The sequence below is a fragment of the Hakea prostrata genome, chromosome 6, assembly GCF_041222555.1.
Source record: "Hakea prostrata isolate BN-2017 chromosome 6, UWA_Hpros_2, whole genome shotgun sequence".
NCBI classification, from domain to species: domain Eukaryota; kingdom Viridiplantae; phylum Streptophyta; class Magnoliopsida; order Proteales; family Proteaceae; genus Hakea; species Hakea prostrata.
In genome coordinates, this window is record NC_142605.1 from 28,654,591 (window position 1) to 28,681,933 (window position 27,343).

General features: G+C 37.5%; 1 protein-coding gene across 3 annotated transcripts in view; it reads left to right on the plus strand.

Moving 5' to 3' along the window:
* The window catches only part of ALG12 (homolog of asparagine-linked glycosylation 12), a 33,135-nt gene extending 7,069 nt beyond the window's left edge, over positions 1–26,066 (plus strand). The window contains exons 1-14 of one of the 3 annotated variants that reach the window (XM_089160067.1): positions 7,475–9,415; positions 11,238–11,309; positions 12,456–12,519; positions 12,668–12,771; positions 14,495–14,566; positions 14,705–14,791; positions 14,883–14,950; positions 15,616–15,684; positions 15,764–15,846; positions 23,223–23,322; positions 23,551–23,616; positions 24,767–24,860; positions 24,937–25,014; positions 25,134–26,066. In XM_089160067.1, the coding sequence (XP_089016193.1) occupies positions 9,134–9,415; positions 11,238–11,309; positions 12,456–12,519; positions 12,668–12,771; positions 14,495–14,566; positions 14,705–14,791; positions 14,883–14,950; positions 15,616–15,684; positions 15,764–15,846; positions 23,223–23,322; positions 23,551–23,616; positions 24,767–24,860; positions 24,937–25,014; positions 25,134–25,166 (1,272 nt within the window). In that variant the 5' untranslated portion in view covers positions 7,475–9,133 and the 3' untranslated portion in view covers positions 25,167–26,066. Of the gene's footprint in view, positions 1–7,474; positions 9,416–11,237; positions 11,310–12,455; positions 12,520–12,667; positions 12,772–14,494; positions 14,567–14,704; positions 14,792–14,882; positions 14,951–15,615; positions 15,685–15,763; positions 15,847–23,222; positions 23,323–23,550; positions 23,617–24,766; positions 24,861–24,936; positions 25,015–25,133 lie in introns of those variants that run through there. The other 2 variants (XM_089160065.1, XM_089160064.1) reach the window with 2 other exon arrangements.
* Positions 26,067–27,343: the final 1,277 nt, after the last annotated feature.

The window sequence follows — 27,343 nt, forward strand, 5'->3', positions numbered from 1 at the left end:
AAAACCTCAATATACAAATAGTCAAGTACAAGTGTAGAAGCCAGTAGCTAGTAGTACACGGTTAAAACAATATAAGTGTATAACATAATAGTATATGAATGAATTACAAATTACAATACACATCAAACCTACTCTAACCTAATAATAGCTGCTGTGGCGAAGTGGCTCCATCCCGTGATCTAAGTAGCTTTGCGAGTAGTGGATATACTTAATCCATGTCATGGAATGTCTATAGTTATCCAAACCCTTCCATAAGTAGCATCCTCTGCATAAAATAGCCCACCCCTCGTATAGAAAGTGTGGTAAAGGTAAGGACTGTTGCTGCGTGCGAGGCTAGTGCTCGTTTTAATTTCAATATCATCTGAATCTCTCTATGGCATCGCAACTAGTCTACCACTGGTACATGTATGGGTATTGTACTACTGGTGGCCCTGAATGATATCCAAAGGTGGACTCCACAAATGATCCGCCTGATCTATCCCCGTATTCATATGTAGACATACCACTTAAATTAGCAGATGAGCCACCTTATGCCCCACCACACGCACTCGAACTAGCAAATGAGTTAGCATATGCTCCACCATATGCTTCCTCATATCCATATCTTAGATATCCATATCCATAGCCAAGCTTATAAGCCTCGTATGGTGCAGGCCCCACACTCTCCCTATCAGTCAAGCTCATCAATCCCATCAAGTCTGCCAAGCTAACCATGTCAGTGTCCCTTTGAATTAGTGGGTGGAATTGACCATGGGGCCTTTCGGTGTAAGTACCTCTATATGTGGAGCCCGTGTCCCTATGATGAGGTATGGCACTATAGTGTTCATCTTAGGTGGCATGCGTGAATTGTGACTCCTCGGTGAATCTAATAGGGCTCAGTTGTGTCTCTGGTAGTGGAACCACCATATGCTCTAGAAGGCCTCCTCCACCATAATGACCATTGTCATCATCATCATCATCGTCATCGTCATCACCACCACCACCACCACCATCATCCCCGTGTTGAGCCTAAGTAGGAGCCAAGGTCTCATCTAGATCTTGCACGTATGTGGAAGGCACAAAATTATTGTCGCGTGGGGATTATTGTCAAAGCATTCGCATAGGAAGCTAGGTGGTTTTTGAATGGCCACTTTATCACCTAGGCACTACCGCTTTGTCGCCTTGTGCGTCGTATTGCTGCCTAGACGCTAAAGCGGTCACTTTTGACGTTTTGTACATAATTTTTTTTCTTTTTTGAAATTCTTTTAAACATCAAATTTTATTCTAGAAAGCCATATATGAATTTAATAGTTATTCATTTTGGATTCGAGAATCAATAAATCACTAAATGAGAATGATTTGAAAATCAGAATAAAGTGATATATTAATTTATCATGTTCAGTAAAAAAAATGGACATCTAATTTTGATTTGGATTCGAGAATTATTCATTTACTTAGAAAAAATCGGGTAAAAGACAATTTGGTCAAATAATTTTACAACCATATACGAATATAATTGTTATTTATTTCGAATTTGGGTACCATTAGATGGAGAATTATTCGGAATAATGCGTTCCATTAGTAATTATGATATAGTTCTTATGCATATGTTATGATGTTTGATAAGATCAACTTATATTTGTGTTTATTTTTTGGATAATCTTTCATAATTATGATTCTTGAATGTTTGCTTAGCTTATAATAGAAAACTATTAGTTTAATAGTAGTTGTATTGAAAAAAATATGCCCCAATTGCTTTGGTTGTTGCATTGCTGCCTAGGTGCTGCTTTATCACCTAATCACCTAGGCAACCAACCGCTTTGCTCACGTTGTCACCTTGACAACCATTCGCGTGGGGCCATTGTCTAATCCTTTTCAACAGTTGCCTCCATGGTTTTCAAAGCATCTGCCTTAGGTGGTTTTATGATTTTATCAACCGCCTTATTTGCTGCCGCTTTATTGACATGCAGCTTTTTAGCTGCTTTTTCACCTAATCGCTGCCGCTTTGTTGCCTTGTGCGCTTTATTGCCACCTAGATGCCAAAGTGATCACTTTTTTTACATTTTATAGTTTATACGTAATAATATTTTTTTCTTGAATTTTTTAATCGAATTTTATTCTATATTGCCACATACAAATTTAATAGTTAGTCATTTTAGAATTTGGAATTGAAGAATCATTAGATGGACAAGGCACTTATTTGGCATCACACTTTCATAGAGTTAAGCAAAAATGTAAAATTACTATTTTCATTCAGACTTATAATTTGATATAGTTCATGGTCATATGTTATGATGCTTGATGAGATAAACTTATGTTTGTGTTCTTTTTTGGATAATTTTTCATAATTATGATTCTTGATTGCTTCTTCTTTTTTTCTTCTTTTTTTTCTTCATTTCTTTTCTTTTCTTTACTTTCTGGATTGTATGTGATTCTTGAATGTTTGTTTAGCTTATAATAGAAATTTATCAGTTTAAAAGTAGTTGTATTGAAAATTTTTGATCCAACTGCTTTAGTCGCCTTATTGCCGCCTAGGCACCACTTTGTCGCGTAATTGCCAAAACGGAGCGCCAACTGCTTTGGTCGCCTTGCCGCCTTGACAACTATGGTTGCCTCTTGTGCATAACTAACCCTCATCAGCTATGAATGTGTCAACCTTAATCTTTTGGTTAGGCCTCTCTCTTGGTTGGTCCGATACCAACTCATCCCTGTCCCTCACCCAATCAATGACGGTGTCTTCATCATCTGAGTCCACTTGGAAGGTATTCTTGATGTCAATGGTCTCCTGCTTCCCGTCACTCTCCACCTGGCTCTTTATGTGTTGCATCTTCAATCTCAAGTTATGGTGGATGAACAAAAGATCATTAGGCGTTGCGATCGGAATCTGTTCTGCCTTTTCGAGTGGATGAAGTTAAAGGTGCTCCAGTTCCTTGTACGTTCAAAGGTGGAGCAAGTCTGTGAGAGGACCTTGATCGCCACTTTCCTGAGGTTCTTTGCACTCCTGCCATAAAGAACCTGCCACTCATCTGCATTATGACAAAAACATTAAGTTGTTACTTAATAGATAATCTAATAATTTGTAAAAGGTAATAACTTTACTTAATAGATAATCTAATAATTTGTAAAAGGTAATAACTTTACTTAATAGATAATCTAATAATTTGTAAAAGGTAATAATTCTATAAGAGTTATTGATCTAACTTATATCAGTGTTGTCCTGCCCCTTCACAGCAACATCTGCTCCAAAGGACCTGAATTCATCCCTGACAACATTGATCTACAAGGTAATAATGGTTAGCTAAATTCTTTGAAAATTCAAATACAAGTTCTAAGTCCTAATTCCCTATTATCTCACCTTATTGTTACACAAGGATTAAAGCATCAATTCTAGCTTCAACTTCGCAACCCCGGCCATCACAGCCTAAATGAACCCTGTCTTTAGCCCCAAGCAATTGTTGTACTGGTATTTGGGGTTAAGGCAGTAGGCTGCACAATTTAAAAACTCTAAATTAGATATAATGTTTTCATTAATATCGAATGAATGAATTACTAATAAATTGCATATTTACTTACTAGCCTTATGTGGTGGATGTGTAATGCAATCCATCGAGCATTGATGATGTCCAGAAAGTGCTTGCAGCCTCTTGGATTTGTGTGGCATACAGCCTCCCTCATGACCTCGATTGTTGCGTATAGGTGGGGCATAGTGGGCCCCTTCACAGAGGAGTCCACCATATGTAGGACATTTATATTAGGCTCCATAGTCTTCAACACTATCACCACCTGTCTCTAGAAATCATCTAATGGTACTATACCTTGTGCTGTGTGCCCAATCGGGGTCTTGAATCCTGTCCAATCAAACCAAGCTTGAGATGCAAACATGGATCTCAACTCTGTTCTCTTCTTGTTGATACCCTTCAATGCGATGTAGTTCATAGTGAACCTCGTGACACCGGGTCGCACTAAGTCACCCCCACATGCCTACCTCGTCACCTAAATAGTGTGCCATGATTATATATAAAATTCATGACCTTTCTAACCCTGTCCACAACGCTTTCCATAATTTGGATGTTCTCAATGTCCTTCAGCATGAGGTCAATACAATGGGCCGCACAGGGTGTCCAAAATAATCTGCAATCCATAGACTGCATCATCATCTCATTGGCCTTTTTGAAATTGGAACCAATGTTTGTCATGATCTATACCACATTCCACTACCCCACCTCCGTCACATCCTAGAGAATTCCAAAGATGTACCAAATATCATAGATTGCATCATCATCTCACCAGCCTTTTTTATTTTGGTTGAACAATATTGCCAATTATCTAATGAATTTTCCAGATTTAATTTGGTTCGTTAAATGTTGAACTATTACATGTCAGAAGGATAAGATAACTAGTGTACTCAATAAAGTGATTGGAGAAACTAAAATTCTTATACCATTGGGCTACTTTTATTCGGCCAAGCATTTTGAATTTCAAAATGATCATGTTGCGGGTGACACTTCTATTCAAATTGAAAACCCTACTTTAGGGGATTCATTTGTGGAACCCAATGATAAGAATGAAGGGTGTGATTCGGCCAAGCATTTTGATTTTCAAACAGTTCATGCTGCGGATAAGAGTTCTATTTAGCTTGAAAACCTTAATTTGGGGGATTCATTGGTGGGACGCAATGCTGTAAATGCACTAAGGGCCTGTTTGGTTACATGAGTTTGGAGATTTCAAATATCTAGAGATTTCAAATCTATAGATTTTAAATCTATGGAGTTATAATTTATAAAATTAGATGTTTGGTTGTGGAATGAAATCTGTGGATTCATCCTAAAAAACTATTTGATCGACATGATTTTTGTGAATGTGCAAACATATAGCTTTTTTGAAATCTCTGGATTTCACCCCTTACCCATAAATCTACAGATTCACGTTTTTAGTGTAAAAAGGTGAATCTCTAGATTTCATGAATCTAGAGATTTTTACAACCAAACGGATATAATTCTCAGATTCATGAATCCAGAGATTTGAAATATCTGGATTCATGTAACCAAATAGGCCCTAAGAGGTTCGACCAAGGAAGGAAGGTATTTTAGAGAGAATTCCTTAGGGGCTGACGTGGCAACTAGGGAGAATGCGTTGGACTCTAGTGGGGCCTAGAAGAGTTCGGCCAGATTTGAAAATGATGGAACGCTGCAATTGGAAGTTGTTCCTCCTCCTTCGTCTTGTATCTCAATGAGGGATGAAGGCTCTCCTCATCGGAAGCCTGATCGTTCAAAGAAGGCTTATTCAGTGAAGAAAGTGGCTACAAGTAAAAAGGGTTTGTTGGCAGAGGAATTCAAGAAGTTAGATGCTACTTTAGGGAAAGTTTCTACAGTAAATAAAAGCCTCTCATTGGGAGAGGAAAGTGATGCTTTGTAACTGTTGATATGAAGCTTTTCTTTTGGAATATTCGTGGCATTGGTAATGCGTCTGGTAGGAGGGCCCTTAAAATGCTGTTAATGACTCATCAACCAGACATTTTTTGTGTCGCTGAACCAAAAGTGGATGTTAGTAAGTGCCAAATTCTTCTAATTTTGTGTATAATTTTCGGTAGGAGAAAGTTCTAAATCTTTGGATCTTTTGGAAGAGAGAGTTGCAGCGGCCCTCTGTTCTCTCTTCATCTGACCAACAACTCTCTCTTCAATTCAAGTGGCAAGGTGTGCAATTTGGTCTATCAGTGGTTCATGCTTGTTGCGATAGATCTAATCGCAGACGGCTTTGGGAGGATCTTATTGCTCTCCCTTTGTCCAGCTTACCATTTTTTGTTATGGGGGACTTTAATGCAATGTTACGGGTGTCTGAAAGGAGGGGTTCAAACAGATTCCAGCTGGGTGCAGCAGCTGATTTTCAGGCTACCATTGATGCTTATGAGCTTTTTGAAGTTCCATCTTCGGGTAGGAAATTTACATGGTCAAACCAACGCAAAGTTGGTAATGTTCGTTCGGTCCTTGATAGAAGTTTCTTCAATGCCAGATGGTTAGAGTTGTTTGGTGATTCTAAACAGATCACTCTTCCGACACACTCGTCAGATCACTCTCCGATTTGTGTCTTTGTTGATAAAGGTGTTAAACCGGTAAACTCTCCTTTCAGGTTCAATAATTTTTGGATGACTGACGATTCTTTTTTGGAGGTGGTTTGTTTGGCTTGGGTGGAACCGGTTGTTGGTGATCCCATTTTTGTACTAGCATAGAGATTGAAGAATGTTAAGCAGCGTCTTAAAGCATGGGCAAAAATGACATTTCCTAATTGATCGTGTCGCTAACCAATCAAAAATAAAATCCTATACTAATCTAGCAAGCAGAAAGTACGGGGTCGAACTATGGGGAACTAAAAGGCTAAGTTACTAAGATTGAATTAAACAAAACAAAATTTAAACTAAATCTATTAATTAATGCAAAAACGTTAACTATGAATATGTGAAGATCTTTGGGATTTCGAATCCCCAATGCTTTTCCCTAACCGATATAACTCTACACTTCAAAGCAAATTAGGGATGGTCTTCCTAGATATGCCCTATCTTCGTAAGACTATCGTCCTTCGCGGAAGCTGGGCACGCTTAGTTTGTTGAGCTATAGAACATCCTTGGCCAAACTCAAGCACAATCAACTAGAAGATACAGAACAATCAAATTAATGAAATAAGCATGGTTCATCCACATCCCAAAGAAAAGGAACTAGCTACTCATTATCACAAAGTTCATAAGAAAAATAAAGATGAAAAGAGAGAGAGAGAGAGAGAGAGAGAGAGAGAGAGAGAGAGAGAGAGAGATATGGTCTTCTTCTTCAGCAATGAGAGAGATGAGAGCCGCATTCGCCGTCTTCTCCTCTTCTATGTGGCTGGCTTCTCTTTTATGTCTCCCGCACTTAATGAATCCCTTCTCTTTACCCGTCGATTTGACCTTTATTCTTTCGGATTTTGGAAAAACTCAAAACTGGAAAGTTGTAGATATTTTAAAAAATCATTCCATAGCATCTTGAATCACCGAAATCCAAGCTCATACGAGAGAGATATGACCAAAATACTGAAGGTAGGTCTGTTTATCCGATTTTCAGATTTATTACCAATTTTGTTCCTTAAACCTCCACCTGTTTCTTATTTGACTAAGATCTCACTTTTCATGATTCCTTGGGCAGCAACATTGAATGCCATGATTTAAAATCCACCAATATCTAATATATTTGCCAACTTTACTCCATATTATCTCTAATATCTAAAATCACCTTATTCCTGAAAAATACACAAAAATACTCAATTAGCTCTCTTCAATTAAATAAGTATGGGGAATTAAATCAAATAAATAATGGTAACTGCATGCTTATCACTAATCTTTTTATTGAAGTACAGCAAGCGGAGAAAGATCTAGCATCCTTTCAAACTAATATTGATCAACTTGATATGACAGATGAATATTTTGATCAAGAAGCTTCCTTGAAGTCAAAACTTGTACAAGCAATGGATCGTCTGGACTCTCTTCTTCAGCAGAAAGCAAAGGTCTGGTGGTTGAGGGAGGGAGATAGGAATTCAAAATTTTTCCATCTCTCTACTAAATCTAAAAGGAATAAAAACTCTATTAAATCTTTGCGAAGAATGGATGACACTTGGACATCAAGTTCGGTTGGACTGCAGGATTATGTGGTGACTTACTTTGAAAACTATCATAAAACTGGTTCCTCCTTGGGACACCCAGAGTTGTTGTCTGTGATTCTAAAAGTGTTGATGGATGATGATTGTTCATTACTTGAAGGTTTGCCCTTCAATGAGGAGATCAAAGGAGTGGTATGGGACCTAGATCCTGACAGTTCTCCAGGACCAGATGGCTTTTCGGGAAGTTTTTTTCGCAAATGTTGGGATATTGCTTCAGCAGATTTTGGGGCTGCAGTTCGATCCTTCTTTCAAAAAGGGAAACTTTCAAAAGGGGTAAATAATTATTTCCTTACTTTAGTTCCCAAGGTGGAGAATGTAGCTACACTGGACAAATTTCGGCCTCTATGTATGGGAAATTTTTTTTGCAAAGCATTGTCAAAGATAATGGCTTCTCGGCTGAGTCTTCTTTTGCCTAAGCTTATTTTTGAGGAGCAAGGAGCTTTCCAAAAAGGTAAGATGATTTCTGAAAATATTGTTGTAGCTTCCGAACTTACAAATATTTTATATTCTTCTGTTAGAGGGGGAGGGATGGGAATTAAGATTGATATTATGAAGGCTTATGATACTCTATCATGGCAGTTTTTATTCTTGGTCTTGAAGGCTTTCGGATTTTGAAATAGATGGGTTCGTTGGATTCATGAGATGCTTCAGTCTACTAGAATCTCAGTTTTATTGAATGGGGGACCAATTGGATTCTTTGGAGTTGAGAAAGGGCTTTGGCAAGGGGACCCTTTATCTCCTCTTCTTTTTCTTCTTGCAGAAGTGGTACTATGCAGGGGCCTTCATTCTTTGATAGCTGCTGGTAGATTGAGAGCTTTGCCAGGTCTCAGGGGAGTAGAAGTTCCTTCCGTACTGATGTATGCTGATGATATTTTTATTTTTTCAAATGCTTCTTTATGTTATGTTAAAGTTGAAAATTTTCTTTTCAAAGTATCAAGAATTTTCGGGTCAACATATCAGTTTGGAGAAGAGTAAGATTTTTCTTGGATGTGTGCCTCCTAGTCAAAAATAGAAAATTGTGGACATATTAAATATTCCAATTGCTCTCTTTCCTACTCGATATCTGGGGGTAGATATTTTTAAAGGAAGAGTTACTCGTGTCGATTCGCTGTCAGTTTTAGACAAGATTAAGAATCGGCTACAAGGGTGGTGTGGAAAGCTGTTTTCTTTGGCAGGTAGAATGGAGTTGGTACATTTAGTTATTTCTAGCATGCCGATTCATAATTTTTCAGTGTACTGGTGGCCTAGCTCTATTATTTCTCAAGTAGAGGCTTGGATGCATAACTTCATTTGGATAGGGAGTATAGAGGCTGTGAAGAAGGTTACAGTGTCTTTGGCAAAACTATGTACTCCAAAATGTGAGGGTGGTTTGGGTATTCGGAGATTAAAAGATGTCAATTTTGCTTTCTTATGCAAGTTGGCTTGGACAATTAAACATTAACACTCTGGTTTTGCTCATTTTTTAAAGGGGCAGATGGTGGACAAAAGGGGAAATTTAAAGATTTATGGGCAACTGTCATCTTTGATGTTGGGATTGAGGAAGGTTTGGGGTTTTGTTCAAGCTAATGAACGGTGGTCAGTTGGAGATGGTCAAAATATAAATTTCTGGTTTGACAGATGGTTGGGGAATTTTACCATTGCAGACTATGTTGGTATTCCTCTAGATCTAGAGGGTCATTTGATATTGACTGTTGCAGATTGTTTACAGCAAGGGGAGTGGAGATTTCCGTCAGTGGACAATGCCAAATTTCAAGAGGTAATCTCTCTTATTATGTTATATCTTTTCCGTGTGCTGGTTTTGTTGATGTTTGTCATTGGCAATGTTCGGTGGGGGGAGAGTTTAGTTTTCGATCGGCATGGGATTTCTATCTTAGAAAAGGAGAACAACTTGGAATGGGCTAAAAGTATTTGGAAGACTTCTTTGCAGCCTAGACAACAAGTTTTCTGTTGGAGACTTTTTCATGATAGGCTACCTATTGATGCCTTGTTGACTCGGAAAGGGATTATGCTGGCCTCTCGTTGTAATCTATATGGTAAAGCTACCATTAGTTTCATGATACGCTAATTCATTGTAATCTCCTTGGCGTCCTGGCGGTATTAGAGGGTCTGAGGCGATACTCGCCTCAGTTGGAGACAATAAGGCGGTCGCCTCAGGCTCTGAGGCTTCGCCTCGGGCTTGCCTCGGACGCCTCAGACCCTGAGGCGACCACCTTATGGGATTTTTAAAAACCACCATTTTTTATTCCAAATCAAAGGCCAAAAATAAATTGGAAATTAGATTCCAATTGGGAATAATCTAATGGCTGAATGCTTATACAAATGTTACACGGAATACATGGGATCATTTGTAACATTAATTCATTAACGTTTTGCAGCGGCCTCCGGTGATTTTGTTCACCATCTCAGGCGACGGTATGTCGCCGGCATGCTATTTTTTTTTCCTTTTGTGTTTTAACAATGTTATAAGTTGCTACTCGTTGTTTAATTTCTGTTTGGAGATTATTAACTGATTATTTACTTCTTTGTGGCTTGCAAATTGCACTTAAAGTTTCTGTTGTGGTTCCTGTGACATAGCTACTTCTCTGTGATTTCACGTGGTTGTTATTCATGTACTGTTCTGATGTCATACTCTGAACCTACTATCTGATTACTGCATCCTATCCTACTCCAAGTAGTATTTGATTATCGTTGTTTAAAGGTTATTCAACATCTTTCATACTCTAAACATGCTATCTGGTTATTGCATCCTATTCCTACTCCAAGTTGTATGATACTTGGAATTTATTTAGGACCTACTATGTGTGGTTTGTAGTATGTTGGATGACTTGAGGTAGGCTAAATGGCTAATATTAGTTTTTTTTATTATATATAAGATAGGTTTATAATGAATTAGTGTATGAGATGTACACTAAAAAGTAAAAATTTCACTTAAAACCCCTCGACCGCCTCAAAAGCGCCTCGGAGGGCGCCTCGTCGACTCATCGCCCCAACTAGCTAAAACCGCCTCGCATCGCCTCGTCGCCGTGACAACTATGACTAGGACAGGAACTTCTGATATTAACATTCCTTGGTCAGCTTCAATCCTTAATGAACTTGATGTGGATGCCTCTAGATGTCCTAGATTTCGTTTTATGAGTTGGTGGTTTTCTAATCTGAGTAGGAACCAGTGAGGAAGGGTGTATTGGGGGCAACAGTTGTTGCGGGTAAGGGAGGTTGGTTTCTTATAAGGTATTAATTGATGTATTTTTAATATTTCTTCTTCGCTTAATATAATGATCCTTTTAGCGGAAAAAAAGTAGTGGTCTTGAAAAAGTTGAAAGATTTTCTGTCTGGCTTTTTTGGTGCAGTGAATTTATATATTGTCTCTGTTACCTTAACAATTTTCTGGTTAGGGAGATGACATTGGGTAGAATGCTTCATTGGTGTATTGCATTAATGGTCGTGAGTTGTGGCCTCTTTTTCTGTATGTGTTGGTTGTAGATCATGATGTCATTTGTAATGCGTATTTAAACATATTCTTCTTCATCGTATTCTATAACTTTCTTCAAGTAATGCTATGATCTCTGATTCCCCAACAGGTTTGTGCAACAGTAATCTTTAGATGCGACATGCTGTTACTTCTTGGCCCAATAGGCCTAGTACTTTTGCTGGTATGTATAATATTTAACGCTACATGCCATTTGTTTTGGGATCATTTTTCAGAACTTAAGACGGACTTAATTATGCTGAATTAGCCTTAAATCCCATAGATATTCTTTTGTAATAAAGAGAACCATTATTAGTTCTGGAAGCAGATTTACTTATTATGCACAGGATTATATATTCTTGCATAATTAATAGGTTTACTAAAAATCAATCTGGTTTTCAATTCAAGAAAATCCGGCAATCATCAACGTTTAACTTACAGTACTTGAAAGAACAGATTAAATCTGAAATATGTCAGCATGATAAAATGAGTATCAGAATTCAGAAAGAATGAATGGTAGCAACAAGAAAGCTCTCAAGCACTAGAGTATACAAAATTGTTGGATTTATTTTCTTTTGAAGTTTGATCCTCAAAGAGAAGTGCACTGTTAATTGGAGAGTAAGAGAAATTAGATTCTGTAACTTACTATTAATCAAACTAGACAAATAAATGATGTCTAGATTTAATCAGCATAACTAGAGGGACCCACTAGAAGCTCATCCACCTTTATAGTGGTACTAATTTAAAATCAGAAAATTATGTCTTACCCCGTAACAAAGAGAACAAATATTTAACATTACTACTGGTGACAGCCCTTTTATTGGGTTCCAATATTAGTACCTTATAAAAGGTATTCAAACAACCAGATAACTACAAATAATGTTATCACTAAACCTGCTTTGTGGACTAAGAGATGGAGCTTTTTGTAGCTGGACTGTTGTCATCCTGAATTTCACATACTTCACTCTCTTATACCTTTGTAATGACATCCACTCTGTTATTTAACTGGTTATGTAGTGTGGCAGTTCAGGATCTTGGCCACTTTAAACTCAGAGAATGACTAGAATAACTATCTTCTCTTGTTGGGGAGGGGAGGGCGTTGTTGGAAGCAGGATTTGATGGCAGAAAGTTATTTTTGGCTTTCTATGCTCTACTGTCATCAAAATTACTGAACTGTTGCATGAGAGAACTCTTGCATTTGAATATTTTTGCTTGCGGCAGCCATTTTTTGTATTTCCTTCTGATAATTGTATTACTTCTCTCTTGTATTAAGCTCATTCTTTGTTTCCTACATCAAGATATTGCTTCTTTTTATATTTTGGTTTCCCAGACAAAGTCAATATCCCTTTTGGAAGCGTTAAAATCCTGTGTTTCCACTGCTCTATTGTGCATAGGTTGGTGAACAGTTTCTCCCAGTATGTTCAAGGATTATTCTTTTTATTGTGTTTACAGTTTATATTAAAATTTCTTTTCATGAAATTAAGTTTTAAGTTTTGGGTGTTTGTGTTTCTAATATCAGCTAGTACTTTCTACACGTTTCAGGTTTTACAATAGTGGTTGATTCGATAATGTGGCGGAGATTTGTCTGGCCTGAATTTGAAGTTTTGTGGTTTAATTCTGTTCTAAACAAGAGTTCCCAGTGGGGTGTATCCTTCATGTAAATTCAAAATTGTTATTACTTCTTGTGCTTGCATAACGTGGAAGTCCATAATCCATGTTATGAGTTTTTGAAATCCTCAGCCATTGATTATCTGCATACTTTTTGATAATTTTGACTGTCATGCTCTTTTTCATGTTCTTTTTCATGTTCAGATGAGAGCATAATGTGTTTTACAAATGCAGCCTAACAGGGGTTTAAAGCACCCCAACCAGTTGTCAAAACCTCCATCAGTCAACTGACCTTTGAAAAATGGTGTTAGACTACACCTATAAAAATTGAGTGGATAACAAAGACAAATCTCTACTGTATACAAAGCCATTGATTAATTATCTACAATTCTACAGACTTTTTGATAATTTTGACTGTATCATGTTTTTTTCATGTTCAGATGAGTGCATAATGTATTTTACAGATGCAACCAAACTGGGGACAATAGCAATCACTTACCAGAACTTCCATCGGTCAACTGACCTTTAACAAATGTTGTTAGACTATACATATAAAAATTGATTGGATAACATAGATAAATTGGGAGCACACACTCCTTCGAAATAATTGGAAGAAAAAATAAATTCAGCAACAGGACAGACTGCTTAACTTCAAGAAACTCAAATCACATATGCATTTCAAGCTAGAACATCATCTGATACAGCCCATATGCCATAAATGAGGTGAATGACTGGAACCCAGCAACCAAGATAAGAAGCTGCTAGTGGTAACAGTTCCCCCCCCCCCCCCCACCTTAATTTTTTGCATGAAATTGTTCTTCACAACCCCCAGTCTTCTTCAAATGAGTCCTCCAATTAAAAGGAGAAATGGAGCAAGGAAGAAGATGGGGAGGGGAGAAAGAGAATGAGAGAAGATATAATTTAGTGCAAACTTGTGGAAAGTTGAAAACTTGGAATGACTCTCCTCTATAAGATTCACTAATATAAAATATTGGGAACTGCATACATCTGCCCAGGGAGGTAAAAGATAAGAATGTAAAAACAAAATACAAGGTACTTTGTTCTCAATACTTAAAAATACCTGTATTACATAAACTCAAAAAGTGCAGCAGTGTCTAATGGAAGATTTTAAGCGACTATTTTTCTCTCATGAGGCATCCAAAGTATGGTTTTATTGCATTAATTTATATACTTAATGTTTAGCTCCCACTCCTAGCGCCCCCCCCCCCCCCCCAACCACTTTCTTTTCTCTCCTTTAATTTTCTTTTTATTGGGGGTTGGGGTTGTTTACTATGATGACTATTCATTTATTTAGCAACTTTCATATAAGCAAAATCATCCAGGGTGACCTATTCTAATAAATGCTTCAGCTGACAACCTAAATTTCTGCCATGGAGGGGCCCAAATTTGTGGCTTGGTAGATGCCAAGGGCTTCTGCCTATTATCAAGTTTCTGCTGAAATGAGGTCACCAACTGACAAAAGAAGGTTTTAGAATTTAGGCACTACAAGAGGGTGCACAGATATGCATGCATGGCTAGTTCCATTGGTGGCTATCTGATTAATTTTGTGTCTGAAATTTGACATGCTGCTCATTCATTGTGCACAATTGATCGACGATCAGTTGGCCAAATCCAACTTTCCACTTGGCTCTTATATTTGTGATGTATTATATGGGCATATCAAAACTTCAGTTATTGCTTTTGTTGTATTGAGGTGTAATGAACTGATGTTTTTTGTGATCTTTAACATGGAGCTCTCAGACGCATGTGTTTCACTGGTACTTTACGTCTGCGCTTCCTCGCTCCTTGCTTGTGGCATATCCTTTATTCGTGGTAAGTCTTGCTGATATTTTCTGTGATTGCATTTGCATCAATTTTTCTGCAAAGACCAGAAGTCACCACATGGCTAACTTCATCATTCAGAAGAAAGAGCAATAATCTGTTGGTTGATATTGGTTTCTTTTATTGCAGTTTGGACTGTTTCTTGATAGGAGGATATTCAGTTACGTTGTCCCAGTTCTGTCGTTTATTTTGCTGTATTCAAAGCTTCCACACAAGGTATTGCATTTGCCTTTTGCAATTAAGTCGAACTGCTGGTTTTTGAAGTATTCATGGAACAATCATGAGAGCATAATCTCTGATGCCACAGGAGCTCCGTTTCATCATCAGTTCAACTCCAATGCTCAACTTAGTCGCAGCAGTTGCCGCTAGTAGAATGTATGTGTTTTAATTGGTTTGATTTCAATATCTGATGTTCAAAATTGTTTGGGGCAGTCAGATAGCTGAGATGTCAAGTTAATAGGCATCTTCAGATCTTCTGTGGAGGATAAGGTAGAGAGTTATTTTTTCCAATTGACTTGCACTGTGGAGGTTCAGGGTGCAACTATGTGAGTCTCTTCATTGGATGGACGGATTTGAATGTTTAGAACAATTTTAGGTCTACCAGTGGCTCATAACAAAATAGCTCCTTTTGGTAATGTTGATCACCCAGTGGAGAATCGCTATGGGAGTACTTTGTGTTGTAAGCCATTCCTATCATAGTTGTCAAGGGCTCAAGGCGTCCAAGGGGGTTTAGAAAACCAAGGCGAATAGACGACACCTGGACACCCAGAACCGTAGAAGGGCCTGGACGCCTAGAGGATTAAACACCTTGACAACTATGATTCCTGTGCTGGTGATGTGAATCAACCAGCTTGCTTGCCATGAATGTCAAAGTTCTGTAAAGAAATGATTTTCTTTGCCCTTGATCCATGTGATTATTCATGAAATCTAGATAAAATGTGTGCTTGCTCCTTTGCTTTTCTTCTTCTATTTTCATTTTTTAAATGTTTTCTTCAGTTGCCATTTCACTATTTTTACTTCTTTCTCTCAATTTTCTTCAGCTACAACAATAGGAAGAAGGCTTTCTGGAAATGGCTAAATCTAATGATGCTTGGATCTCTTCTGGCCAGGTTGGATGCATAATCATCATTGTTCTTCTTTCTAGTTATCCATGATTCTCCTTGCTTCTCATCTTCTGGTTGTTTTTAGTGTAGGATGTACCATTATTATGTTTCTTGCATCATATGAGAACTATCCAGCTGGTTATGCCCTAAAAGCTTTGCATCAGATTGGTAACTCCATTTGTTCAACTTCAGGATATTCCCTTTTATGTTTTTCTTCATGTGGAACTTTTCTATAGTTAAAATGGTATCCCAGTGCATGAGGCTCCAATGCTGCAGGGGTCTGGGAGAGAAAATTTATGCAGCCTGCTTTGCTTCTTTGCAGGAGAGGTTGTTTCCAAGTTTTGAACCCGTCGCAATAGCACAACTTAACTATTGACACAGGGTCACCTACCAGAATTTTTGTATATTTTGTATCATTATTAATGTCTTCTTTGTAGCTGCAGATACATGAGGATGAAAATCAAATGTGGGCATCCACTTTGTTGGTAACATATGACATTTATCTGACTTGCAATGACTTCTTGAAGGTTGTGCTTGGCATGTTGATCAAGTGCTTACTTGCTGAACACTTAGTCACAGGTTCAAGTCCTAGAAAAGCCTCTAGAAACGAGAATAGGCTGCATATATTGTGACCCTCTCCGGACCCTGCTAAATGCAGAAGCCTTGTGCACTGGGTATACCTTGTTTTTTAAGCAACACACTCCTTGTTAGCATGACGTACAGAATTGGGACCATTTGAGTACAATGCATTCTTGATTATTAGATCTCATGCTGGGTGCTTTGGGCATTAGATATGATATGTTGATGTATGCAACATTTCTGGGACATTGTCACATACTGTCAAGTTCATAGTGCCTGTGAACATGGTGGAGATCTCGCCACTCAAAAAAGGTGAGATCTCGGTCGAGATCTACAAAAAATCTGGTGTAATCTCGGTGGGTTTTAGAGCCCCGATTGGGCTGAAACTTGGTATTTAGCTTATTTAAGGCCTTTTGAACACATTGGTGGCCTTATTGTTGTGAGTAAATAACCCTAAGTATGTCTTTTAAGTTGACCCTATGTGTAAAACCGAAATTCTGTGAAATGCAAGGTTAGACAACATGTAATGTAGAGATATCAAGTAATTCAATTTATCAACTATTAAGTATCAAATGCATTAACATTACACATCAAGTGATTAAACTATCAAAGAACTTAAATGTCTTCAGAATTTTACAACCATAAGAAGTTTTAGACTTTTAGTAAGTCATAAATCATAATCCATAAGTTCACAATCACAACTCACAAGTCACCAGAGTACAAGAGTAACAAGATTACAATTTACAACTTACAACTTACAAGACTACAAGACAATAAGAGTATCACTCAACATTCTGCATCAACGGATTCTGAACGGTGGCTATATATGACTCCCAAGTCAACCCATCACTGTAGTATGTCACGTATCGGCTTATATGGAACTGATATGTCTCCATGTCAGAATATTGGAGGAATAGCACTCTGGGATAACTGTCAGTCGTGGGTGGGTGAAAGTGCCATTTATGTTGTTGTTGTTGTTCATATTGTTGTTAAGTATGTGGGTAGGGGTTTCTAAACCACTCAGTTAACAACCCACCTTCGCTCCCATATGTGTACTCTCCGGGTGCAGGGTCTTGAGGAATAGCATGATCTTTATAAGAAGAATACCCAGTGTAATCTGACCCGGTGCTATGATCCCCGTATAAGTACCCCGATGACTGCCAATTGGCCAAACTTTGTTGTTGTCAATCATTGTTACCATGATCTAGGCTCATGCTTCCCATGTTCAATTCAAGATCCTGTATGCTCGCATCATCATTCGTTTGCCCCTGGTTTGATCTGCTCTTCCTACTCTTGGTATAAGTTCGAGAGATAGGGGAACTGTGGCTTGGATGTGTCGGATGACTCGGACCTGGTGGAGGTGACTCCCTTTGTTGACCATGACTTCCACCAGCCTGACTGCCTCCATGACTCGATGGCTGACTTGGGCCACTTGGTCCTTTGGTATCATTGGCATCATCTGAACTCCCACTACTAGACGTCACCGTAGTTGTTTTAAGTTGACCAAGTGGCTCCATAAATGGTATACTTGGTCCTACTGATGCTGCTATAACAGCCTGACCCTCATCAAAAGACACGTGGTCAGCCACAACATCTGGGTCCATAGCAGTAGCAATGGTAGGATCCGGCTGCCCTCCTGGCCCATCCAACACTGGGCCACCTCGATCCCTAACCCACTAATATATGACATCATCTTTCTCATCTTCTACGGGGGGCTCATGGAATATATCAGTCAACTCAATCAGTTCCCAATTTTCGTCATCTATATCATATTGTATGTGCCCTACTCTCAATCTCATGTTATAATGCACATACACTAAGTCCTCGAGCCTTTTACTCCCCAATATGTTTTGTACCTTACTATGGATGAGTGAGAAGGTGCTCCAATTCCTCTTACAACCAGAGGATGAGCAAGTCTGTGAGAGTACTTTAATTGCTATGTCCCTGAGATTTGGCGCACTAGTTCCATATAGCACCCACCAGTCAGATGCATAACCAAATATAAGAATGCATTAGGCAAGTAAATCTTAATATTTATATAACTTATCAGTTATCACTTACAGAGTCATAGACTTATAGACTTATAAAAGTTATATTAATGGACTATTTACCAAGATCATTTTTTTTTGCCTAGTTGCAACCGCAGAAGGCTTTCCAAAACTCCTAGAGGCATCCCTGAACTCCCTGATCTATACACAAATTCTTCAATTATTGTACTTTTACTATTGTATATGCATTAATGCAAAGAAACAATTAAATAAGTTCTCACCTCTCCATTAATTGTCCCCTGCATAACGGGATTTGACACAAACTTCTCCACCACGTCTTGCACCGCATTCATCAACCTTACATTAAGCCCCAAATCATTCTTGTAATGGTACTTTGGGTTGAGGTAGTAAGCTTTTTGTGGAAATAAAAAATTTGGTTAGTGATTTGGTTGTTTACTTGTTTATAAATTATAACTTATAACTTATAACAAATTAACAATGTAAATTAAAGTATACAACAAAAACTTAAAGACTCAAAAGTGACTCACCAGCCAAGTGCAAAGGATGCATCAAGTACGTCTCCCATCTATCATTGATGATCCTCTCGTAGGATTGGAAGGAGCCAGGGGCAGCAGCTCTAACCAACTCTTTCATTTGCTGGAAGGCAGCCTATATGTGGGACATTGTGGGCTTCTTCTCCGAATCCACCATCCTTAAAACAAACACAATAGGCTCTATAATGTTCACTGTCCTATTCGGCTGCCTCTAAAAGGAATCATCAGCAATGGTTTGTTGGACTAGTATTGCATCAGGATGGCTAGATCCACGCCAATTAAACCACTACTCACTTGCAAACATGTGCCGTAGACCCACCACTTTCTTCTGAAAGCTTTTGAGAGCTACATAGTTGGTGGCTAATCTAGTCAATCTAGGTCTTACTAGATCACCCTTACAGTGGTTCCTCATCATATTCAGCACATAACCATGGTTATAAATAAAATTACTTACCCTTTTAGCCCTTTCAACCACAACATTGATTGACTTTCTTTTCCCCAAGTCCTTCAACATAAAATCAATCGAATGTGCTGCACATGGTGTCCAAAAGAGGTGGATCCTGCTGCTCTTCTTCTTCTTCAAGATTTCACTAGCTTTTTTGAAGTTAGCACCATTATCTGTGACAATTTGGACAACATTCTTTGGCCCTACCTCGAGGACCACCTGCCTAAGAAGCTTGTAAAGGTAGTCAGCATCTTTGATTTTATCTGAGGTATCCACTGACTTAAGGAAGGATATCTTTCCATTGCAGCTCAACATGAAATTAATGATGGACTGTCTAGTAGGACCAGTTCATCCATCAACCATCATAGTAACAGCATAGGTAGTCCATTTTTCCTTCAATGAACCAATGTATTCCTTCACCTCCTACTTTACCTTTGGTAAATATTTATTCATTACTTCCCAAGCTGTTGGGCTTTAACCCCTACACCTGCCCTAGCAACTGCATTGATCATCCCCTGATAGTATGGTGTTTTGGCTACATTGGCTGCAATGTTGTTGTAGAACATGAATTTGTTGATTGCCAACCTAGCTTCCTCCTCCCTACTACCTTCTTTACCTCCAACAAACATATATGGAATGCTTTTTTGATAGATGTCTTGATGCTTGAAGAGGGAGGGGTCTTGATCAAATGTGGCATCATAATGTCTAGTCTTCCTTCTCCTTTCGGTCCTCTCACTTCCATGAAAATTATGTCTAGGTGGCATGGATGCCCTTGACCCCGAAGCACCTACTCTTATCTATTCATATTGCCTCACATTCTCAAAATGTAAGGACTGTCTACTAGCTTCCATTGTAGCCTTCATCTGTCTCCACTCGGCTTGTGACTCAACACCCACAACCCTCCTCCTCTCCTCATCGTCGTCTAACTCCTCATCAACATCAACAAAAGTCTAGCTAGCACTGTATCCTCAAATTCTCTTTGCTTTTGTGCCATCTCCTCATTTTTTTGTCTCCCTCCCTTTAAAGTTGTTGCAATTGCTTTTTGCACTTCATAAAGAACCTTGGGACACTTGGAAACATCTTTGTAGCCACCAGCCAAATGTTGTTTTAATCTGGTTGAACCACCAGAATTCAAGGTCTTAAGGCAATACTTGCATCGGAATTTTTTCTTGTTGGCAATCAGTGGATCCCCATGTTGCCAAGCAATGACCTGAGTCCCACTACCAGTGCCGCCACTCCCACTAGTTGTCATTTAAGATACAAGTGTACAACACTGAAATACATACATGAATGTTCCCAAATAATCATTAGAATTATTTTTAGATAAATAAAAACATGTAAAAACAATTTATAAAACAACAAAACACACAGTCTATTCTAAGGTAACATATATACAGCTCAAACAAACATATTCGTATTTTTAAAATAAACTACATAATATGAGCATCATTTAAAAAAATAATAATAATAAATTTTGAATAAAATCTTATTTTTATAATTATTTTATGTAAAAACAATTTATAAAACAACAAAACTCACACTTTGTTCTAAGATAACATATACAATGCTCAAATAGACATGTTTGTATTTTTAAAATAAACTACATAATATAAGCATCATTTAAATATATAATTTTTTAGTAAAATATTATTTTTCATAATTATTTTATTTAATTATTTAAATAAATAAATACAGCAAGCATGATAATCAAAATATGAATACATGGGATTGTAGCCCTCTAAATGTAGTTTAACATAATTGATAATCACATTCATATCATAATTATTTTTTTACAATTTTTTTAGATAATATATTTTTTAAATATGAAAATTCAAAAAAATTAAATAATAATAGAAAATTAAATTTGTTTCCATGAAAGGGTAGATCAAAGCTAGTAGATCAACATATATTTATACTACACACACACCCATTGTAGAACATTCTATTTGAAAAAAATTCAAATTTGGGGGAAAATCTTACCTTTGTTGAAGATCTAGTTGAAATAGGCTTGAATGATGATAATATATTATTGTAGATGTGTTGAGGATGTTTAGAAGTTGAATTTTCAACAAATTCCAGCAAAAAATCAACTTTTCTGGCAAAAAACCAAGTTGTAGCGAGAGAGAAGCGAGATATGCCTCTTTCGAGCGAGACAGGGGGTTTAAAACCCCCCAAAGAGGTGTTAGGACCACCTTTGGCGAGATCTCCCATCTCTCCCTCTCGACTCTCGTCTCGTCTCGCCATCTCTAGATAGCGAGACATTTCGCTAGATCTCTGCAATATCTCCCACCTTGCCTGTGAATATCTTTTATGCAACAATTTCAGTGTATGTGATCTGTTAACAAAAATCTTTGGGATAAACTCTTTTTTTTTTTTTTTTTTTTTTTTTTTTTGGGGGGGGGGGGGGGCATGGGGGAAGTGAAACACAGTTTGTGCTACATTTTCTGGACACTTAAAGTTATGAGCTATACCTATATCTGTTACCTTACGTAAGCCAATGAGAATGCAACAATTGGAATCTTTTTCTTGCGAGGGGGTTGACGAGAAGTGAATTTTTGTAACAAGATTAAAACAGGTTAGAATAGTACTGAATCTACTTGCTCATAGAAGAACGAAGAAAACAGAGAAGAGAGAAAAACAGCTCATGGCTTTGTGTGTGTGTGTGTCTGCCAAGAACCTAGGCAAGTATTACATATTGATGACTCGTAAGAGTTAATTGTTGAATACAACTAAACTTGGAAAAGCCGAAAAGATTTGCCATGGTAGTACACAACCTAACAACTAATGCAACACCATATATGATAAACACCATCATGAAGGTTAACTGTTACCTTGGTATTAAACTTCACCATCATTACCATGGTTGTCAAACATTGCCTAGTCATTCAAGTGTCTGGGTTGCCTTGGTGAGGCCTTGAGTCTAAGCACCCTTCAATGCCTTGGTTTGCCTAGATGTGATGACCAATAATCTACAACTTGAACACGCCTTCTCAAGTTGGATTAAACATCACCCGTGCCCATAAAAGTAAGAAATCTGGAAGGAACTTCCAAAACAGAAAACTAGGGTTCACAATCACTGACCAAACCTGTGCTTTGATACCATGTAAAAAGATCAGATTGTGTAACAACAGTAACTGCAAGTAGAAAAGGAAACAGAACAAGAGTGTGTGTGTGTGTGTGAGAGAGAGAGAGAGAGACAATAGGAGAGAAGGCATTTTTTTTGGGGTGTGTGGTGGGGGAGGGGGGAGGGGAGACTAGCTCATGGCTTTGTTTTTGTGTATGAATGGTGAGCCTAGGTAAGTACTATAAACTGGTGACTCATAAGAGTCGTTATTGAATGCAACTAAAACAGAGAAAAACAGAACTACCGTCCATGGCAATGGATGACTACTTAAACTACTCCATGTATGATAAACCATGAATGGTTAACGATCAGCCAGTCATCATAGTTAGTAAAGAGTACAACGACTGCAACTTTAATAATTTTATCAAAAGGTTACGTGCAGATAAATTGTACCTTAATGCTTCCTACGTTTATCCCTTGCAATGTCCACTTGACACTTATGGGAACCAAATTGGAGAAGACTGTTGGACTATGTCTTTAATGGTACTGGCACCCTGATCTTCAAATTAAAAGCAACCCAGTGGGGTTTTTTTTTTTTTTTGACCAACCCAAAATAGTGAAAAGGAGGGTCCTTCCATGATTTTCACAGAAGGACCAACTTTGCAGTTTTGATCACTCCTGACTAAAAACAACAAGAATAAGCCTTGTCCCAACTAAATGGGGTCGGCTTTGATCACTCCTGACTGGTTCTTAAAATCTGTGGGTAATCAGTCCCTCTGACAAATGCACTATCCTTTTCCATATTTACAGAACAGGGAAATAAATAGTTGTTATGAATGTTGCCATTGAATGTTCTTACTTATTCAAAAAAATCTTACATTGTGCTTGTTTATTGGCCGGTGTTTCCTAAACAGGCCGTGACACTGCTGAAGGCAAAGAAATGTGGGTTCATATTGACTCCTTTTCAGCAATGAATGGGATATCCCGCTTTTCTGAAAATGACTTCCCGTGGCGGTATGCTTTTCTGATTCACCTATAACTTCACATACTATTATAAATCATGGTATACAGTCATTACCTTGTGTAATCAGTCCAGATGAAACTAGTTGAGAGTTGATAGGGCTCCTGATTATAAGTGGATTTTTTATTTTCTGCTTCTGTCCCTTTGCCTAGAACTAAAAATTTGCTCTATTAGCTTTGGTTGTCTGTTCTTATAAGCAATAGCTCCTTTTGCAAAATCAGGTATTCTAAAGAAGAAGAGATTGCCATGGATGAATTTCACAACAGGAATTTCACCTACCTTTTGAAGTGAGTTTTCCTTTGACTACTCTTGTGAAAGCAAGAATAAATGTAGACTTGTAAATGGATAGCCGAAATCCGCCTCCGAATTCTCTTTTGTATTCATTTAAGGGTGTCCGTATCCGGAATTTTTCTTACAAAAAAATATCCGTATCTGTCTGGTTAGCAATTGAATTCGGATAATTGCTTATCAGATCGAATAATATCCGGATAAATTATCTAGTTAAAGTATTAAACATTTTTTTTCCTTAAAAGGACTGATAATCAGATTCAGAAACCGATAATCTGTAATCGGAAAGTCGGAAGTCATAAATTATTTGGTTACAGTAAAGTGTTGAACATGTTTTTCTCTAAAAACGGCTGATAATCATATTCTAAAACCGGTAATCTGAAACCATAAATTTTAAAAAAATGGCAATTAGCAATCAATAATCTGATAGTTTATCAGATCGGATTATTATCGGATCTCTGATAAAGTTTTGGATTTGAATTCGGATACCTTTTGTAAATTTCCTCTGGATATCGGATTCCAATTCAGATAGTGGTTTTGCTTATTGGATTCGGATAGTAGAGTATCTGAGCCAAATCCGATCCATTTACAGATCTAAATAAATGTAGTGCACTGAACCCAACCCTTTCTCTTCCTCTTTGACGTTTATTTAACTGCTCCTATTTTTTCTATAAACATTCTAACTGGAACTATGAAGTTAAATTGAAAGAGAATAGCCATAATATACCAAGTTGATGAATAGCCATAATATACCAAGTTGATGAATAAGCTCATACATCAATTGGGGAGTTGTCTAAAAAATCTTAGTTGTTGCACCATGGGATCTTGCTTCTCTCTTTTTGTGTAAACAAATGATTTTTTTTATTGTTAGCAACACATGGAATATAAAGTTCGAACCTGGGTCTATCTTGTGTACACAAGATACTGGTATTGTGGCCATACGTTATCATCTGCATATAGCCTCGAGGATTTGATGGATGTGGGGATTGAAGATGCAAATTTTGGATTCTGTTTCCTATTCATAAATGTAGAAGATAGAAGATGTGATGCATATTTTCTTCTCTTTCACTGCTTATATTCATCTAGAGGGAAAACATGCTGTCTCACAGATTTGTGATTCTGAAAATTGTTGTCTTGTCTCTGTGATAGTGAGCATCCTGAAATTGATGGTTTCAAGTGTTTATTCTCTGTCAGTGGGTTCTCAAAGGCCCGTCTTCGTACTGGCTTCCCCCCCATATCTCTGGTAAAGATCAAATCTCATCTGTGCTCAATGGTAACTGGCTGCACTACTGACTAGTACTTTTATGTCATATCTACAGCTGAAAGAGCCTAAAGTATTTATTCATGGGAATATGAATAGCCAAGATATGTTCTACTCAAAATGGCCCGGCTGCAAGGTATGCTCATAGACATTTGTCTGGTTGACTTTTTTAAAGTACAACTTGTAATGGATTAATATGTTGATCAACTATTGATCTTCTTGGGTGGTAATTAAGTGTTAAACCATTTCATTTAGGTTGCTACAGAAGGGCAGCATCTGAAAGTGTGACAACGCAACAAGCTTAATGAAGCAATGAATCATCATCTCAAAGGTCAAAAGTAGGCAGCAAGAACACCCAGCAGAGAATACTTTCTGTATAATCTTCCAGATATATTTGAATATAAATACTGATGGGAGTTCAAGATTTGTAATTTTCTTGATACATTCAAATCTAAATTATGATGAGACTAAAGATTTGTATAGGTTTTGATACAACTCGAAATCTGAAATATCAAAAAGCCCATGTGCTTTACACTGTATGAAGGTGAGGGTTTGATACTTCTTGAATCCAAACTGCATTTCTGAGCCTTTCAATAAACATGGATTATGTAATCTTTTCATTACCAAGTGCCGCAAATAGTGCCTCCACTTATGATGGTTACCAACTCCTCTGTGTTTTCTTCTTTTGGGGTGAATGACTTTCTGAACAAACTTACAAAAGCTTAGCAGAAGTTTGACTTAAAAACACCATGAACTGACGATCGTGTGATTGTTATCCAGATGTGGTCAGGACCTTTTTGAATAACGGTGGAGAATGAGACTCAGTTCCAGAAGGCTTTTAAAGCAAACACCTAGTGGATCGCCACCTCAAAATCAGTTGAGTGAGATTGGGAAAGGTAACACTATCCTTCATGTGTCCTTGAACAGAATCTGAGCCTAACAAAAATGGAAGCAAAGCATGGAAACTAGAAGAAACAAGATTTCTAGATTCCATTGTTGAAATGCGGTTGCTAATCCACAGTCATGTTATGGTAGTGACAGGGACAATGACTGTTGAACCATCTCTTACATCCACACAATATGCTGAGAGTCTATTATTCCCTTCCTTAAGTTTTTTTTCTATGTTAATCTTAACTGTCACGTTCCACACAATCTGAAGGTATCTCTTCCCAAGGGAAAGTGGTCCTTGTTAGATGTATTGACCTCTCAAAATGCCAAGTGGTGAAACTCAAAGTAGCTGTTGTCTCTTTATTTGGTTTGAGCATTATCTTATAATGAATGTGATTGAATAAGACCAGAGAAGGCTCCTTTGCTATCAATTCCCTTCAATGGAGGACTCCATTTCCTGGTGTCACCCCATTGCATAAAATCAATGGGAAAAAAAAATTAGAAGATAAAGCTTCTGTCATTTTTCATGAATGTAGCATTCACTGAAAAATAATTCCTTGTCTTTTATACCTAACAAATTCCTTATTGGCTTATTTAGTAGGGTCTCCTGACTGTGAATTGTTTGGTAAGTGAAAAAAAAAATTCAGCTTGACTTTTTTGTAAAACAATTTTCAGGTATTTTTGTTAGGAATCAAACAAAGACTACCTGAAATCCATCTTTTCTACGAAGAAGATAAACATCATAGAAAGATGAATAATTTGAACAATAGCTTGAGACATGATTTATATAAGAAGAAAAGATGAGTAGTCAAATCTGGAACAAACCTCTGTCGACCAGTATAGAAAGGGCTCCTATTAGAATCATGATCTACATGTGCTTTGCACTTCTTCTTTAATTACAAAAATCATATAACAAGATGCTGTTAATTAAGTTTATCCAAACAAATCCCAACAAATTTGGTTTCCTGATTCAGTCATTCATGCACCCTACAATCAATTAGGAAGAGACATCATATAGTTAGGGGCTACTTTAGGGTCCACCCCTACAGGGAGAGACAAACAGAAAGAAAATTACATTTCTGTTTACCAAGTGATACCAGACAGTGAAAATGAATTAAAAGCATAGAGTTAGAAGGAAATAGAGAAAATTAAGTCAAAAAAAATCAAGGGGAAAAGGTTTTTTTCTTTCAGGATTCTATCATTTACATTTAAGATATATAGAGAGGTGAAATCATAGTTTCATCACATCCTATAATGCCAATGTACCTGTTCTCATTTATTTCTTCCACATGTAAAGATCATAATTTTGTTTTTTTATGGTAAATGTAAAGATCATACTCACCCACAAAGCATATCTACCTTACAAAAATCTAAAATCTTTCTTGGAAGCCTTTGAGATTTTTCTTTGCCTTATTTCATAAGAAACTCCTTTCCATTTGACAATAATTAGTTGATGAACAGTATAGGCTGAGAAACTAACATGAAAATATCATTATCAAAACCACTAGCCCAGATCCCAGATCCCAAATCCACTACGTGGAAGGGGAGCTAAACAAAATATCAATGAGGATACCGAC